The sequence below is a fragment of the Corylus avellana genome, chromosome 7 (genome assembly GCF_965113065.1).
Source record: "Corylus avellana chromosome 7, dhCorAvel1.hap1.2, whole genome shotgun sequence".
NCBI classification, from domain to species: Eukaryota; Viridiplantae; Streptophyta; class Magnoliopsida; order Fagales; family Betulaceae; genus Corylus; species Corylus avellana.
Window position 1 is genome coordinate 28344444 of NC_142496.1, and position 19151 is coordinate 28363594.

General features: G+C 35.9%; 3 protein-coding genes and 1 long non-coding RNA gene across 7 annotated transcripts; 2 read left to right on the plus strand and 2 right to left on the minus strand.

Annotated features, from left to right (window-relative positions):
- Window positions 1–305: 305 nt before the first annotated feature.
- Window positions 306–4886, plus strand: TCP12 (TCP domain protein 12). 4 transcript variants are annotated; one of them, XM_059598096.2, is made up of 2 exons: window positions 306–1847; window positions 1979–2128. In XM_059598096.2, exons 1-2 carry the CDS (start codon window positions 993–995, stop codon window positions 2036–2038), a joined length of 915 nt encoding a protein of 304 aa, XP_059454079.1. In that variant the 5' UTR covers window positions 306–992; the 3' UTR covers window positions 2039–2128. The 4 variants fall into 4 exon arrangements, 2 of the variants coding, with proteins under 2 accessions (XP_059454079.1, XP_059454078.1); XR_009440562.2 differs by adding an exon at window positions 4605–4886 and having other exon boundaries at window positions 307–2219; XR_009440561.2 differs by adding an exon at window positions 3379–3467 and having other exon boundaries at window positions 307–2219.
- On the minus strand, window positions 1836–3419 carry LOC132184454 (uncharacterized). The gene is made up of 3 exons (XR_009440563.1): window positions 3328–3419; window positions 3045–3127; window positions 1836–1926 (listed from the first exon to the last, which is right to left on the minus strand). It is a non-coding gene; the product is annotated as an uncharacterized LOC132184454 (long non-coding RNA).
- Window positions 4887–9143: 4257 nt separating the features above from the next.
- Window positions 9144–13090, minus strand: LOC132184390 (coiled-coil protein (DUF572)). The gene is made up of 7 exons (XM_059598014.2): window positions 12965–13090; window positions 11229–11291; window positions 11054–11133; window positions 10566–10674; window positions 10088–10247; window positions 9820–9983; window positions 9144–9742 (listed from the first exon to the last, which is right to left on the minus strand). Exons 1-7 carry the CDS (start codon window positions 12965–12967, stop codon window positions 9401–9403), a joined length of 921 nt encoding a protein of 306 aa, XP_059453997.1. The 5' UTR covers window positions 12968–13090; the 3' UTR covers window positions 9144–9400.
- A 1790-nt stretch (window positions 13091–14880) lies between these two features.
- Window positions 14881–15505, plus strand: LOC132185798 (CLAVATA3/ESR (CLE)-related protein 12). The gene has a single exon (XM_059599591.2). The coding sequence runs from the start codon at window positions 15052–15054 to the stop codon at window positions 15418–15420; it is 369 nt and encodes a 122-aa protein (XP_059455574.1). The 5' UTR covers window positions 14881–15051; the 3' UTR covers window positions 15421–15505.
- The last annotated feature ends 3646 nt before the right edge of the window (window positions 15506–19151 follow it).

Below are 19151 nucleotides of genomic sequence, written 5' to 3' on the forward strand. Positions count from 1 at the left end.
TTCCTGAACCAACCTAGTTCATCATGACTTGTCCTTGTCATCATAGTACTGTTCCCCTTGGAGAAGAGAGAAAAATAGTAAACAAGTACGAAGTAAATATGCTACATATGAATCTACTGAAAAAGGTAGAAGGGTGTCTAAATTGACCTGTAGAAAGGCCTCTGAGGTATGGGCTATTACCATTTTCAACAGATTTAACAATTACGGCTACGATATAAATATATAAATGGTAAAATAGGAGAAAAAGGAAAAGAGGAATTCTACTTTTGCGAAATCAATTCGTAGCCAATTAGCTTTAAAGAAGGTCTATGTTTGTACAAATGGTAGTAAAGTATGAACATATGCAACTCCTTTTCGTCTTTCTTTCTTTTTGTGTATGTGCAATAGATTAAAAAAGAGAAATAGTATCTAAAACTAAAAACCAGATGATGAATTATACATGAAGGCAGTCATAGAAGAAAAATGACATTTGGTCGCCCAGTCAAAGCAAGTCTAGGCTTCCGAGGCAGTAAAGCAGGCTAAATTGTCATAGGCCATATATAGCTGTTCCATTCATCATATTATTGTCCTTTCTCTTTCTTTCTAGAGTTCCTAGAGGTGGCCATATCTACACTTGATCATTAAGCTTCGGATAATACCTCCCAAGCTCGCTGCTTCTCTCTTTTTTTCTCTCTCTGTGCTAAGAAGAGGAAAGGTTGCTGTCAAGCTCCCCACCTGCACCCACGTGAAGTGTCATCTCCACCCGGCCATTCACACTTCCACTGCATGCCCATCACCTATATTTCATATCCACACACTCCCACAGTCTCTCTCTCTTCTCTTGCCCCCAAGCTGAACCAACCTTCACTTTTCTGCAATAAAAGTTGGAAGCAGCTTAAAGGAAAGTTTTTCAAGTCTCGATCTATCTCCTGTTTTTCTTCCCTTCCCTCTTTACTTACCCAAAATCAGTCTTGTTAATTTCATCACCCATTTCCTCTTAAGGTTATATAGACATGTTTCCTTGCAGCAGCGGTTCCAACCCTTTTACAATATACATGGATCATGGAAAGAGTAGCTCAGGACAGGAAGAGCATCCCTCATCCTATTCACCTTTCGTTGTGGATGATGATGATCATGAGCAACTATTCCTGAGTCACCTTCTTTCACAGCAGCAGCTTTTTGTGACTACTACTACTACTGCTGCTGCTTCTCAAGCTGAGACTGAAAATGGTGTAGCCGCGGCAACAGATAGCAAAAAGGAGGCGAGTGTGCTGGCGGATCAGCAGGTTCCTTGCAAGAAGAAAAGTAAACAGACAGATCCGGCGGCCAGGAAGAGAAGTGGAAAGAAGGACAGGCACAGCAAGATCTGTACAGCTCAAGGCCCGAGAGACCGCAGAATGAGGTTGTCGCTTCAGATTGCGCGTAAGTTCTTCGATCTTCAAGACATGTTAGGGTTTGATAAAGCAAGCAAAACCATTGAGTGGCTTTTTTCCAAGTCCAAGACTGCAATCAAGGAGCTGATGATGATGACACAAGTGAAGCCAACTACTACTACTACTGATCAAGATGCTAATATTATTAATGCTAATGTCTCAGTTACGTCCGATAGTGAAATGGTTTCTCAAAATGGCGATTTTTTAAGCAGAGACAAAACCAACAGAAAACTACATAGAGTAATTGCAAGGGATTCCAGAGACAAGGCAAGAGCAAGAGCGAGGGAGAGAACAAGGGAAAAATTGATTATCAGAGGCCTTGAGATATCAAAGCAAATGGGTCGACACTTATGCTCATCTAGTACCGCCCTTGAAGAAACAGATCATCATCATCATCATGACGAGATTATGAAATCTGCCAATCAAATCGATTCTGTAAGCATCATTAATGCGGGTGCACCCACCACAATATCATCTCTCAATTTTAATTCCCAAGACCATTTCCCTGGATTTCCTGCAAATTGGAATAACAACAATGTTGTTAATATGCAGTCTTTTTGCTGCAGAAGGGCAAACGGGAATTCAATTTTCATGACCACCCAAAGCGCCCAAGACCAAAACCCTAGTTCAATTTTCGTTACGGACTCCTCAAATCCTCTACACCAAAACCCTAGTTCAAACATTTCGGCCACTTCAAATAATTCCTTGCATTCTTATTTTCTACAACACCAATTCTCTTGAAATCCTAATTAATATCGATCGATCCAGTGCTCCTCGATCTCTTCGGTGCATGAACGACAAATTAAGGTGTGTTTGTAATTACCCTTATTCAACTGCTATTTGTTCTAATGAATTGTTTGCTGAATATTGTAAAACTCAGCTCAGCTCTTGCCCTGTGATTTCTAATTGTACTGTGGAGTTTAATTTGTTTTGTCAAACATCATTTTGTTGGATTGTGTGATCAATATTATTTTAATGCTTAATCATTCTTATATCTATATGTGTTGTTTTCTGTGAAATATTCAATTGAGGTAAACGATGAAGACAAGATCCGAGCTTAGGACCTCTAACTATGATATTGTGTTTAATGACCATTTATCTCAAAAGCTTGAATTTATAAGAAATGATTGGTTTAATCAATACTCTAACATTACACAACTATTTACTAGAAAGCCGAACTGTTAAATTATTAGAGAACCAAAATTGTATTAGAAATCAAAAACCAAAACTGAAATTAGAGAAGCTACAAGGAGGAGTCATGAATCAATTCGATATATACAATTTTAGGTAATTCCATCTCTTTTTCGTTATACAGAGGACATGTACATGGGCTACATATTGACAAGTAGTACTTCTGTTTAACCTAGATGCCACATTTATCTTGCAACTACTAGTTTGATGAGTCACTTTCAGTGGATATACTAGCTAGTCATTCAGGGTACATCTATAGGACTGATGGAAAATGATCAAGTAAAACAAAATAAAATGTCCAGATCGATGTATAGGTTGTATGCATGAATGTCTCACGCAACCATGCATCATGCATCCTATATATAGTTCCCATGCATCTGGATCTTGGAGTGAGATTCAAATTGAAAGAAAAAAGGGAAAAGAAAGATAGAGTAAAATTACCAAAGACGAGGCTACTAGCTAGTGGTTGAACTCTAGCTGCTGGTTCTGAATATTGTTTTGCACAAGAGAGATCTGTTCTATGGCTGTAGCACAAGAGTAAACTTGATGGTTGGAATTCCATATATATGTACTCGGAGATGCAAGTCCCAAAGAAGACATAAAAATCAGCCACTTGATTCTGTTAATTATCTTAATAGATAGATATTGCGTTAGAATGTCTAGAACTTTATATATACAAGTTCCATTAATTTTTGCTGCCACCAATTTATGAACTTCTACTTACCAAGAAACTTGTGCACTTTAGAGAACTTGTGATGATGATTTGTTCTTACAGTTGACTGCATGACGGTAATCTAGTCAAGAAGAGGAAACAGACTATGGTGACTCGTCAGAGGGATTGGCAGATAACATTCTAATTGATACTTAAGTCAGTGGGGTATTTCAAAGCGAAACCAATGAGGAAATAGACTGGAGAGAGAAATATGTGCATACCTTAGAATAGGGATCATTACCTTCATATATAAGACTGCCGTCGTCAATATGGTAAGTAGACTTGATATGGCAAGGGTCGAAGGTCAAGGTACCAATATAAAAAGTGGCATATACTTATGAATTGCTTTCCTTTGGAAATGCTTCAATAGCTCATATTTTACTGAGTCAAGTTTAAATAGGCAAAACCTTGAATGGGAGATATCCTTCCTTTCATGGTACGTTGACCTCGTGTACATTGGACAGGTAACCATCGGTCCAAGGACGAATAATGCTACAAGTTTCTCTTGTGTTCTCCCTAGAATGATGTGACTCTTAAAATCACCATTAGACTTGTGATTGATTGTTATTGAATTTTGACCCAATGGTGATTTTAAAATACACATCATTCTTGGAGTGATATAAGAGGAACTTCTAGAATTACTCATCTAGGGACCGTTGGTCTATTACTCCCTCGAGTGAAGGCTGGCCTATCAGTCACTTCAGCCTAAGGGCAGATATACCTTCTTGGGCTCGAGGGGTAACGGGTTTTGCTGGGCTTGAGTGGGTTGTGCAGGCTCGAGCATACCACTAGTAAATAATATCACCATATATGATTGATAAGAAGCATGTTATGTGATCATTTTGTCGTGCAACTCAAATGGGAATATTGAATGGTCTTATGATTGTAAAGCGAGCTATTAATTGAGCATTTAGACAGGGAGATATGGAACTAAAACACAAGGCAGAATCCGTAACTATGTTGCTCTATTTAAGTCACTGGCAAGGCCATGCATTTTACGACTATCAAATATGTAAGTAGATGCACTTGAAGGTACATCATTAAGAATGAATATCTGGAAAACTGTCTGTCAACTTGAGATCAACTCTTACTCATTCTGTGGCACTAGTTAAACATTTACACAGAATTATAAAAAATAAACATCCCCATAGCCAGATATCAACTTTGTTTTAGTTTTACACTTGGGCAACAATTGACGTATTTCAGATTATATTCGTTTATTATGTGTTAACTTTTTTTTGGGTTAGTAATAATTCAATTAATTAAACAAAACTGAAATACGAATGAAGGAGTGGGGGCAGCCACAAAGGGACCCGAAAACAACAAGCCAGAGTACAAAAGCAGCCACTCACAAAGAAAATAGATGACAGAAAAGACCTTTTAATTACATATATACCTTTACATATGCAGATGTTAATTTGTTATATACATGTTTAGAAGTATCCTGGAATCCACCGTTTTTCGTCTCTAGCAAATATCAAACATGATAGTTTAACCTAAGACGCACGACCGGAAAAGAAAAGAAAAAAAAGAAAAAAGAAAATAGACCACATGAATATATATTGTTTCATGTCTTTTAGAAAATAAATATGGCTATCTAATAACCCACTGTGTATAAGAGAAAGACCAAAGAGTCAACATGTTTCCATATATATGCAGCATCACTTTACCCGAACAAGCTAGAGAAGTCAACGTATAGAATAATTTCAAGAATAACGTATTGAAGAATATATTTAAGCCATACCGTGTGTATTGAGTAAACCTTCAGGAAGGAGCAGGTTTTCCTTTAAATTCAAGCTAACGTTCACTGCAACTTGACGATAGTGCATTTATATTTTGCCTGCGCAGCAGATGGCCTGGGGAAATCTGTACGTCCCTTCTTGTATAGAATAATTTCAAGAATTTAGCATTGATCAATTTAATGACGCATTTCCTTATATATATATATAATACATATTTACTTTTTTTTTTTTTTTTTTATTGTTAGGATCCCGCCCTATAATTTTAAAGAAATTGTAGATTCTCAAATTATAGAATCTAAGCCGTTTGGGTATCAAAATGCTTTGAAAATGACACATAAAATAGGTAGCAAGTTATCGAGGTAGCAGAAAATTTTTTATTTCCAAAATGATTTTTCTTCACTTTTGCAGAGTGACTTATTCTTTAAAAAACCAAAAAACAGTTCTTGGTTAAAATCTTTTTTCCACCATGAACCCGGTAAAAATATACTCAATTTTCAACTGTAATATGCAAACTTTTTAATATGTGACATTTTCGAAGTGTTTTGATGATTAAAAACTAAGGGAAAACATATTTACATCTCTCAAATTGACACCCATTTTGCAAAGGCACCATAAAATTGACGGGAGATGGTGCGTATGACCTACACATGGTCGACCACACCCAAAAATCTTTTGGGTATGGTCCAATTGAGGGGGTGGTACTTCATTGGCTTTTAGGAGTGGTCTAACCATTCTTTAACCTTCATTTGGCCATCCCTAAAAGCCTTCGGGGGATGGTTGACAATCCTTTTAGTCTTGAGGGGGTGTTTGGCCACTGAAAACGGTAGTCAACCACCTAGCAACCACCCACCCCATCCCATTCTCCCCGTTTTGGAGGTGATCGAACCACCCTTGTGGTCGACCACCCCCTAAAATCTTTTGGCTTTGGTATAATTGAGGGGGTGGTACTTCATTGGCTTTTAGGAGGTCTAATCATTCTTTAACCTTCATTTGGCCATCCCTAAAAGCCTTTAGGCTTTAGCGGATAGTTGACAATCCTTTTAGTCTTGTGGGGGTATTTGGCCACTGCAAACAGTAGTCAACCACCCATTAACCCCCCTCCCCCTCACATTTGTTAAATTTCTTGCATTTCTCCCTCCAAAATCTAGGTAATACAGACATTTCAAGTCTAGTACATGCATGTGTAAGTCAGTATGACACTTTCTATCTATTTGAATGCCAACATCTAATTGAGGAGTCAAATCGCAATGATGTTGTAGTTTAAGGGAGTCAAGTGTCATAAATTGATTGTTAGGTACATTATTTGCAAATGGTAGTTTAGGGCAATTCAAGTTCAAAATATGCACGTGTAGGTTAATGTATGCTTACGGATGGAATCTTTTGCAATAAAATGGTAGTTTGAGAGAATCAAGTAATATTACACATGATCATAGTTTGTGGTGTCTTTGAAAAAGAGGTTAATTCTAGGGTATAAATAAATATATTTTCCCCTAAAAATTAATCTTTTATTCAATCAAGGATACTTTGTTATTAATTATTTATAATTAAATTACTAAATAGTATTTAATGGGTGAAATTAATTATTTTAATCGACTTTTTGGTCATTCATTATTTACGTTGTATTAGGCTTAGATAATCAGGGTTAGAATATTAATCCACAACCACATACATGCTCATGATCAGCCCAAGCCAATCGAGATTAGGGTACACCTTTATACGCATATTGGATGCAGAATAGAATGAATTTAAAAAAGGGAACAAAATATGGTAACAGGGAGCAGCAATGAAAGCAAAACTGTAGTTTCATCAGATTAACGTCGTTAAAAGTGAGGAAATTAAGAGTCATGGCAGCGGCAGACACTGAACGTACCTGCTTCAGCTACGGTGCAGCCTGTAATAGCTACTTATCAAAAAGAGCTTTAGTCGCCTGCAGCTTGAGTACTGATAGTATTAATTGGTAACAAGTAATGCAGAAGCCACAGATCGAACCATTATTATTGTTCACTTTTTGCCGATGAACAACCAGATAATAAGATAAATATGCTTCTACTTCACCTGCTATCTAAATTCTAAACTGAAAAATGCTCAGGAAAAAAAAAAAAAAAAAAAAAGAAGAAAAAAACAAATTAAAGAAGAAAAAGACGCTCGTGGGTCCAGTTTTGCTTGTTGCACTTACTTAAAAAGGATCCAATAATTGTCACAAACTTTTTTGTAATTAAAAGTAATTTTTCTTTTACAAATTTTTTATTGACTCAAAAATTAAAGTAAAGAACAATTTAACTATATATATATATATATAAATCTTTTTGAACTCAACTCCAGATCGAGCCAATAGAAAAGCTTCCTTGAAAACATGTTTGTCTTGTGCAAGACAAGCCTAGGCGATCTATTAGCGATATAGATAAGGGAAAATCTAGGCAGTCAGTGATATAAGGTAAAAAATATATATATATATATATAAAAAAAAACCCGGAAAATAGAATAAAGAAATGGAAGTGAAAGGATCAAAGTAGTTGCGTAGATAGCGGAGAAGGAGATATGCAAATCGCAGTCAATCTAATTCAGACCTTTCTTCAAGTAATTGTAACCCTACCGTGGGATCCATATATAATAATATATCATGGGTGTTGGTCGGCATATAAAAATCCATTCCTAATATATATATATATACGTTCATCATCGATCATGCACTTCTGAGTGATATATTTCCATGCAGTAATTGTGTATAAATTATTAGCACACAAATATATAAGTGGAAGAAACAGCAGGCACTAAAAAAGAAAGTAGGATGATTAGGTTTTACTGACCTACAAATACTATGGTTGCAGCTAGCAGTTAATCACCCTTCAACATTGGAGAGGATTCTTTCGTCGCCCAAAGCCTTAAACCCCACAAAACCATTCAGGAGAGGAGAAGATCGAGATACCTGTTTTATGTTTAAACTTAGAAAAAAAAACCTGAAATTTTTGGGAGCTGAGAGAGAGGGAGATTGACGTTGAGAGAGAAGTGAGAAGAAGCAAAGAGCACCCCGGCCAAATGATGGGTTTTGAATTGGCAGTGCACAATAACTGGGGACCTTATGTTATTCATTTTATATCTATTGTTTAATGATTCAGTAGAGAAATAAGTTAGTTATTTGGATTTGATTAGCTAGTTTTGACTCAGTTGCGTGATCTTATTGCAGTGTTAGGTTGGGTTGTAGGCTTTATAGGTGTACGGAGGAGTTTCTGTGCTGCTAAAAAGTGAGAGGAATCCAACAAGATCTAAGCGTACATCCACTGTGTCTCATTATATATATATATATATATATATATATATATATATTCATGTCTGGGTGCTGAGAGCCGAAACTCCTTACTTAAGGATCCCCTCTCTCATCATCATTCCCTGCTCTCCTTAATGATTCTGTCTCTGTTTTTCGCTAACTACAGTGCATCTCTTATTGGGACAAGAGTTTAAACATGTAGTCGTTGAATTAGCTGCAATTAGAGCTTGAGCTACCCGGGCCCCCCTTTCATTGATTGCCTTTCACTGTGCACGGCCCAACCATGACAACAGTATTATTGGTAACTAAATTCATTGCTCTTTATAGCAAGAAAAGACCCCAGCTTCCAGACATTTTAGATAGATAATACGGACAACACCGATTCGATCCATAACTTTAATTTTGACTTGGATAATATGAAGATGCAGTTTATAAATAATGAGGGAAAATTATATTTTACATCCAAAATATAACCAATACGGCACTTTTAACACTTGCAAAATTTATAAAGTACACTCTCCGTTAGTTGTTTCCGGTATGTGACATTTTTGCCCTTATTCACCCCAAAATGCCCCTGGGGCAAAGCATATTTTTTCCATTACAAATGCTAAAGTGGAGATTGTCTGATATTTTGTCCCAAAAATGCCCATATCCAACCTTCTAACGGTTATTTGCGTTACTCCGGTTAGTTTGTGAAACTTTTTTTAAAATGTTTATTTTTAGAAAACTTTATTTTAAGTATATTTAACACATAATTTTAGTTTATTCTTAAAAAATCTCAACCAGATGCCGTTTCCTAATTATTTTGTAGGCTGAACACATCAAAAACTTCATCATATACTGCCTTTTAACAAGAAACAAGAAGAGGCAAAGAAAAGGGAAGTAGAGTATTCATGTGGCGATAACGTCTGAAGTGTAAAAGCTTGACACATACAACACCCAGTAGACAACAATTATGCTGATCGAACTCTATATATACATACTCCATTGCCACTATGAACAGGCCAAATCAACACCAGATGATGCTCTAAAGCCCACTATTATAAAGAAAAACAGCGATTTTATCATTCTAGGAAACTTAATTTCCTCTACGCCTCCGTGAAGTAACGGCACTCTGTGACCATGATGATGGCTTGAAACCCCCTCCCAGTATGTTGGATGCAGCGGCTGCACTAATTCTCCTTCTCTTGGATTCTAGCCCCAATTGTCTCTTCGAGGACGTGGAAGACCCAGATGACCCAGAGAAGATAGAAGCAGCATTTATCAATGCTCGCTTATCCTTCCTATTTTTGTCAAACTTGCCGGAAAACTTCACATGGGCTGCACTGGCAGCATCTTCTTCGGCTGGTGGAAGCAGTCGTATGTTGAGGCCCCTTTTCCTTGAAACAGCCTCTTCTTCAGCAACTCTTTTCTTTTGATTCTGTGAACATCCGAAAATGAGAAACTGTCTATGAAAGAACATGAAAACGAAGAGCTAATATGACCTCAGTAACATACTCTAAGTTGTGCCCGAAGAGCCTTGTTGAGGGCATAGTCATCTGAATGCCTGGCATCAGATACTCGCTGGAGGCGTACTAGCACTGGCTCAGCTTCTTTCTTCTTCTGCAAATCCTCTTCTTGGTGTTCGAGACGATAAAATGGATCTGCTAGTTTACCTCTTTCTGGGACAAAAGAAAATTGAGGTTAAGATTTGTAAAGAAACATCACAGCAACACAATAAGTAGGTATGAAAAAAAAAAAAAAAAAAAAACCAATCCGAACCAACCTTCATCTGCAGGGAGTGCAAAGGTCTCTGCATCCTCAATGTCATACTCCTCAATCTTTCGTTGGGCCCCGCTGATGATCACATACTCACAATTTTTTGGATCCGTCTGAATAACAATCTCATGTTTACAGCAGGCGGACTTCATCGCAAAGCTCCATATCTGAAAGAAGCATGCCGACCTTAACCGTCAATTGAAAAGACAGGAAACACCAAAAATTAAGAAAGGCCAAAGCTATCTCTCTCCTGAATTCTCACAGTAACCACAAAGTAGTGAGACTCACTTACAATAACAAATAAAGAGATATATTAAATATGACTAGATGCATTTAGACAATATGTCAGAAAGTGCCTACATGTCTATTTGTGTGTGTGCATCTTCCAATAAAACATGTCGTGAATATCATCTTTAACATATTCACGGTCCTTGCAATCCTACATCACACAGTCAGAAGCATCTGTAATCAGTTGCAAAACATACCTTTGTAGAATAATAATTTCCCACTTGCTTTTTCTCCGCGTTGAACCTAACACCCTTTGCAATCATAGAATTGCATCCACCACACCATATATTATAGGGCATCTCAAACCTGAAAGCAAGGCAAAGAGCACTTAGGAATTGGCAAAGAAAGAAAAGAAAAAATATCCAAAGATCCATAGAGAAAAAAAAAAAGAAAAAAAGGAAAGAAAGATTTTTTTTTTTTTTTTTAACAAAAAGATCTACAAAAAAGAGCCCTCGGTTTCATAAAGAAAGTCCCTGCAAATATAAGAGGTTGGCAGGCAAAACTCTAGTTGCCCACCACCATTGTAAAGTGTGTTAATGCCCTGGGCGCATCGGGGCTCTCCTTTTCCATTATCAGCCAAAGCTTACAAGTCACTAAACCGTATAAATATCTTTACAATACCAATGCAAGCTTTTCGAGACAGACATACTATCAGGAACTTAAGGGAATGTGTATGATGCCTTACCTTATAATCAGTATTCCTTGGTCTAATTTTCTTGCTCTCTCTCTCAGAGCATGTTGACCATGGAACTTGTTCAAAGAACCCTGAAAAGAGGAACAATTGTGAGAAAATTTAAGTACTGATGCACTGTCATAAGGTATTTTAACAAAGTAATATAGAAACTACAGTCGAAGCATACCTGACTTGGGGTCCATTCTGGAGGATAGTAAAAATTGTCTGCTCTAGCAGCTGCAAGTGAAGACTGCAGAAATCCAAGCAAACCAAGTTTAGCAGATTCAATGAATGGGTAGGGAGAAGATTGATAAAAGCAAAAAGAATCAGAAAATGCGAAGGCATCATTTGAAAATGACTTTGAGAATTACAGTTTCAAGTCATACATGAATTATCACATCTCAGAGCTTCTGCTCATAAGCAAAACTGATCTAGAAAATACAAGAAGTAACCCTTCAAACATATAGAAGTAAAAGGGTATCATCACTTTGAATGGTCACCACTAGATTGAGGAATCAACGATGATCATTTGGTTCAATTTTAATGGAAAAATACATTTGTGAAACCCTCCTCCCATAAAAATAGGATAGAGGGTAAAGTCAATTAGTTCTGTAACTTGCCAGTTCACCAAAAGGATGTTGTAAGTGCCCTATGAAGATTTACATCGAAAATTGTGATAAGCAAACATGGAGAACTAATATAAATGTCGGATGATGCCATTTATTCCAGTGCAACAGCCTTAAATAGTTCTCAATTTAGTTGACGTCAACACTATGGGCAGTAATAATATTTGATCTGGACAAAAGTAAACTATGCTAGCTGTAAATTTCTCCAAAAGCATCATGCACCTCACGCAATATCCTACTATCTCTAGCTGGCTCTCATTTCAAAAGATGAATCTCAAAAAGCTATATAATATGACCCGAGTTGATATGATAACCTAAGTCATTTAGAACAGATCTCTTCAGCTGGAAAAGAATATATATTTTAAAAAAAAGGAATCGTGCAGCAAACAAACAGCCTTTTCTGATGGGGGATGGAACCCTTGGATCCATGTGTCACCTAAAATACTTTCTTTTTTTTTTTTCCTTCAAAAGTACAAATGACATTGTCCTTAAATAGTAACCATAAAGTCCCTAGAGACAAGGGCAGGAAATCGCAAAGAAGTTAATCCCATAAGCACACCATTAAGACTATCAGACAAAACTTCAAGCTCTACAAGATGACACTCCAATTCAATCTTTTTAGCAGCTTGCATTGTTGGGATATAATTTCAATTATTGTTCACAAACGAACCCTAATGCCAAAACAACGCAACTGTTGAAATTATTTCAACCAATTCCAAAGACATGCCCCGATATCAAAAGGATCAAAAACGTTAAGCACAACGAGAACCAAAAATACAGGTGAAATCTTAAACATAATTCTAATGCAATAATCACAAATAGCCAAAACTAATCATCATCAATAGCAACTAGCAAGCAAACAAATTCAAGTTACATCTACAAAATTGATTAATTTCTCTGATTATAACCGATTTTTTCCTATGATTCAGGACCTAATTAGTCCGGATCATATCGGGTTTTTTTTTTTTTTTTAATAATCATCAGAACCATCTTTTTTTTTTTTTGATAAGTAATAATCATCAGAACCATCTAATCGCTAATACAAACTAAATAACGAAAAAAAGCTAAGAAATCCAATTAAAGCAACTAAACATCAAAATCTGGTAAGCAAACCAGAAAGGTAAGGCATGTAATTCAACGCCTAGGGGTCTTTTGAGACAAATAAAAACCCTAAAATACATAAGAATTGTGTGAAATTAATAAGAATCACTATTCCCAGAAATAAAAACGAGCAAATTCAAACAAAAACCCTAAAATGATCATCTTTGTGATAATTAAAGATACAAATTTTGCGTACCATCTTCGCTTCTTCGAATCAGGATTCCGATGCGCAACGCCGAGTTCTGAATCGGACCCCGAAAGAAATAAACTACGAAAGAGGACCTTTTCGCGTTTCAATCGGAAAGAGAAGGCGGTGGCCGTATTGTTTTTGTATTACTTTTCTAGCCCTATCTTGTTGACCGTGGGCTTTAGTCCTTTACAGTGGAGTCTATTGGGCTTGGCGAAATGATTATTGGGTCGGATCGAGCATCGCCCCACCCATCAATCAATAAGGTCCAATATGTTTAGGCCTTGGGTTAAGGCTTTGATGAGGACCTCTCACCGCCTTGTAGTTTTCGGTTTACTTTCACTCTTTTGGGGGCTAGGTGAAAAGTCAACTTAATAGCAAATATTAACTCCAATATTATTATTTCAAAAAAAAAAAAAAACCCAATATTATTGGCACAATTTTACATGAAATCAAATCAAACCCATTAAATTTTAGATAAAGTTTTCTTTTACAACTTGGGTTGGAGTAATTTTTTAAGAATTTATTTATTAAGTTGACGTGTATCCGAAATGTATATACGTAATTTTGATATACATTCTTAAAAATAAATATGAGAATTATATGCTCTATAAAAAAATGTATGTGAGAATTAAAAATTCATGTCAGAATTACATGCAATTTAGATAGATATCAATTAAATCAACTAAGTTAGAGAAAGTTATTTCTTCCTAATTTAGAGAAAAATTTGATCCGACACATATAAGCTATTTCTAATGAAATTAGTTTCTTTAAAACTTAAATAAAAGTGTCACGCAAGTTATAAATCTTGTAGTATCATATTAAATTAAAAAAGCTAGCTTGATGAACATATAGCAAGAGGATTAATTAGCCCTTCCCTCAATGCATGTAAAGTTTTATGTTCACTTGGAACATGTGTATTGGTAAGAAGAAAGCTAGATCCTTATTGAATTTCAAATATGGCTAACAATTTTTTATACGACTTATAAGTCTAATGTGAACTTAATACAAAATTAATGGGTTATGATTTAGGGATCTGACGTTTGGTTAAATGAGTTGAATTAGGGTTGACCTATATAGTCTTAATTATACTCATATCTCAACATGATTCAAACTTGACACTGGACATTTTAAGGTTGGCAATTTTTTTATACAACTTACGAACTAGACACAAAATTAGCAGATTAGGGTTAAAAGTGTATAACATATTTAATTAAATAGACCAAGTTAAAATTGACTTGTATAGTCTAATAAGTACTCATACTCTCAAATTGTCATCCCTAATTCCAAATCATTTACAGCAATCAACATCAATGAAAAAGCTACCTTAAGTTGCTGTTTCCCAGCGTGGCTTGGATTGATTGCTAGTGGTTTTTATGTTATTCTTTTCACCATAAGTGAACAAACTAGTTTTATCCATAGTCATTTCAAACCGACATGATGCCATGTCCTAGCTTGTTTATTTATTTATTTTTTAGACATTATAGTTCATCGATCGCCACTTTTTCCATACAGTTGATAGATTGCTTTGCCCATAGAAAACGTGGATAGCATATTCCCCACCTTTATATTTAGTTGCAATTCACTCAAACCAGTATGGAACTTTCCTTGTACCCAATATTGCGTTGTGATCCTGCACCTAGAGATAGAGAGAGAGTGAGTGAGATTAATTAACATTTATATATTCTACCTATGTATCAAAAATATTCAAGAAAATAATAATAAGCACAATCATGCATAATTCAAGCTTTGACAATCGACAATTATGATCCTTTTTTATTCCTTTATTTCGAAGAAACTTTCATTGGGAAAAGGGTCTACCGGCCCCTTTCTCTCTCTCTCTCTCTCTCTCTCTCTCTCTCTACACTCTCTCCATAAATAAGCATAAAAAGGTACTCTCGAGTCTCACATGGAAGGGAAAAAAAAATGCACACACACATATATTTCAACACTCTCTTGCATATCTTATATTAGTTCATTAGATTGAATTGCTGTCAAACAAACCACGAAATTAAAACCTCTCCCTTGAGTTCTTCCTCATTCCACTGCTCCATGCTTCCTCTTCGATCTCCCTCCTCCACGCCTCCTCCTCCACCATGGCCTTGAAACTATCTCGAATGATCCTTTTCATTCTTCTTTGGCTCTCTCTCCTCTTGCTATTGTTTCACGAATTCCATAGTCTCAAGTCCAAAATCAACCACAAACAAATCCCCACCATAAGCAGCTATTCATCGCTCATCTCTCGCCACCCTTTGGTCATCAGCAGAAAAGTTCTAGCCAGCAAATTCGACTTCACCCCATTTGTAAAACATCATCAACAACAACGCACCCACCACCGGAAACCTTCACCAAACGAGCACGTGCAGCCGGAGCCGGACCCCGACCCGGCTGAGAGCGAGATTGATCCGCGTTATGGCGTTGAAAAGCGCCGTGTCCCCACTGGTCCGAACCCGTTGCACCATTGATGATCATTACGATATCTCAGGTGAACATACAAGAGAGAAAAAGAAATGGCTAGTGGAAACTTTCAATATTGCTTGTATGATGATTTTACATCTTTTTCTTTAATTATCAGGAAACACCATTCTAGAGATGATGGTGTATGATATATATTTGAGAGTATGGGGTTTGTACATGTATTAATTAAGGTTATTGTTGTCATAAAAGGAGAGAATACTACACAATTTTGGTTGCTAGTGCTTGATAATTACCATGATGATGATTTTGGTCATTTTTAATGTTTGGTTTCAAAGAAACATGAGTAGCTGTGACGGCACGGCACATTGCTGGGGGAGAAGATTTTCAGCTCCACCATAATAATTCTATTTATTAATGAGGGGGGTTGGTTAGTGTAAAAGCTTTGCTTCCTTTAAAGATTAATATATGACAGCAGTGTTCAAAACACGTGACGGGTTTGGTGGCACGTGAGACCCTCTTTGGTTGCACCGACCATATATATTATAACAACTTAACAACAACGTACGTCCTTAATTTGCTATATAATTTCTACATGACCTAATGTTGGGAATCAATGTTCAATTAAAATTAGAAACAAATTACTGAACTCAAGACTCAATGCCGCTATCCGAACCTTGCGATGCCTTAACAATCTATTCTCCTTTGTGAAAGTTCATTTATGGTATCTAAGAGCAGGCTATATGATGGCTAGCTTTCAATAAGGAGACGATGGGAAAAAGACAGTCCATTTTTGTAAACTTTGTTTCTCTATATGTAGATGACTAGATAGATGTCATATATATTAATATAATAAACAAATTTTCTTCTTCTTTGTGGTGGTAAATATATAATTAGTAAATTAATGACTTTGTTATATGGTAGTTGACTTTGCGAGAATCTATCTATATATTTAGATTGATACTAATTAATGTGACATAACTGTAGATGGATTTACATATTTAGTGCGTAAAAAAGCGACCCCATGTTCTAGATCATCTTCTAGTGGGATGTTGTAAATGTTAATGGAGCACCGAATGGCGAGGGACCCTCTATCTATCAACTCTGAGAAGGCTGTGTCAACTAATTAATCACACAAGCACTTATGAACTCCAAACCAACGAGACATGCTGCGAATTAAGGGCCGTTCAAGCCTCCTCCAATAATTTTACAGTTTCAATAATTAACAATTCAAATAATAACGTGAAAGAATTTTTATGGGTCCATCTATTTGAATAAGTTTAAGACGTACAACTCACTGGTTAGATTCAGATTTCAACAATTTACTACCGAAATTACTAGCTAATAAAATCCCAATTTCTTATTGGAGGATCAAAACATGAATGATGGGTTCTTGAATATTATATATATATATATATATATATATATATATATATATATATATCCCGGAGGAGGACATGCCGCCGGTTTCAATATATATATATATATATATATATATATATTGAAACCGGCGGCATGTCCTCCTCCGGGATCCTGGTTCCGACTTTGATAAAGGAAAGACGAGTTAATGTGGCATCAATTATAATCATACGCGCGCCTAAGTTTCTTTTACCTTTTTTTCCTTTTAAGGCAATAAAGTAGTGTTTGTTTTCCCCTAGCTAGCTCACGGACGCATTTATTTTGGTAGATTTTACTGTGTTTCAAACCAAATTAAAGTTCAAATTACTTACATATGTGCTTAATTAATTAAGGATCGATGCTTAATTAACTACAACCTCAATTCAATAAACAGGAAAATTGATGAGATCTAGCGAGCCTTATCCTCCTTTTAGATCTCTACCGACAATATAGTCCTCGTCTTTTGGAAGTAAAAAGAATCAAAGATTAACACCATTGTCTAATTATAGGGTGTGAATTGAAACTAGCTAGTTTGCAAGACAATTTCCATTTTCCATGGTTCGTTCATACACACCTCAACCGACCAACAAGTTGTTCTTTTTTCTTTGTTGGAAAGGGTAAAAATGATCAACCTGCTTTTCTCCCCACCGCCTTAAAAGCCATCATAGATTTTTGCCAAATATCTCTTTGTAATCTAGGTTCGCTGTTTAAGTCATCATAGTTTCTGGAAAGAGGTGTGAGACATAAGGCCCTCTCTTCATCAATTTAATTTGTTATATTTTTCTAGTTTTTTTTTTTTTTTTTTTTTTTTCATAATAAATTCATTAGAAATATATCCTTGTTCATCGAGAATTAATATATATATTTTTTTATTTGTAATAATAAGAAATTCTTGAGTACTCTTAAAGATGTTTAATTTGTATTGGCAATTCTGATCATCTTAAGATTTGAATTTGTAGCCTATATAGATAAATTGAACGCATGCTATAAACTAAGTGTTTTGGAATCCATGATCAGGAAAACATAAAGAAATTCAATCTCTTTTCTTGATCACTATTTTTATTCAATTATAGATAATGAAAACAAATTAAAATCGTGAATTACTACTCTTCTTACCCTACACCTTTTACTAATACGTCAATTTCAGTACAAAAAGTTTCTTTTAGCGCTTATCTTTCCTTACATAATTGTCAAAAATAACTCCATTTAGGGGAGCCACACTTGAAGATTCCCTCGCATCAATGATCAAACCACGCCCAGCATCAAAGAAATCAAGTTGGAATGGACTAAACACAGAGTAATGATAATATCATATTTATATCCATCCTACAACGCTGATGTTGTAGAAATAGTTTTAGGATAAAAATGAGGTTTATATATAACGATATATATCCTAAACATATAGACCCAATAAGCATGTAATAAATAGAAGAAATGGTATATATATACTACATCTTCATTCTATTGGGCTAATGTAGTAGTAGCAATTAGCCATTGGATCAACCATTCTTGATTTTTTTTTTTTTTAAAAAAAATGATAGGCACTGTCATATCAATCCAGTGAAATGAGGATATAAGATGATGGTATAGTATATAAATATATCTCAAAACTGGCTTATTTTAGACAATTAAGGTTCAAGCATCTTGGATGTATTTTTTTTCGAGAATTACGATTCTTGATAATTGGGGTATTTGATCTGAATTATACTCGGCTTATAAAAATGAGACTGCGGAATCCACCTATATATTCCGAACAATTTGGAAATTTGTGAGACCAATTACTTATTTGGGTCCGCCAATTCGGACACCCTAATTATAAGAAATCATCATCGATCCTTAATTGATGAATTAACCATTTAGACAGAGAGACACGATCGACCTCCTTACTGGCAGTGACAAAGCAATATATATATATGTGCAACATGATCGAAGATGCGGCTGCTGGCACTGTCGCCGCACACATGATGGTCGTGTGCCCCTACTACGCATCCACTTAGTAGGAAATTACTCCACTCCAACCACAATGTGACGCACCAACTTAGCGGTGCCGCTTGGTGCGATGCACTGCATATCCACAGCAACATTTTATATCGATAAGATTATGATAGACAGAAAGAAGGGGGATTGTATTATTTGTCAGGGCCGTACCAACAAGGGTTTTGCCGACTGAAATTAGTTTTTCCCAACAAATGCAATCACATCTTATGAAAACAACATTTTGATGAGGATATCCATCCGGGGGGACAAAATCAGCCCTCCCACGGTGTTGTCAAACTAAAAATAGGTAAACGTTTCATCACATTTAAGACAATTTTGAGGGATAATAAAGGTGTTAGTTAACTATCTTGTAATGGAGCTATTGAATGATGGGCCACCTAATGAA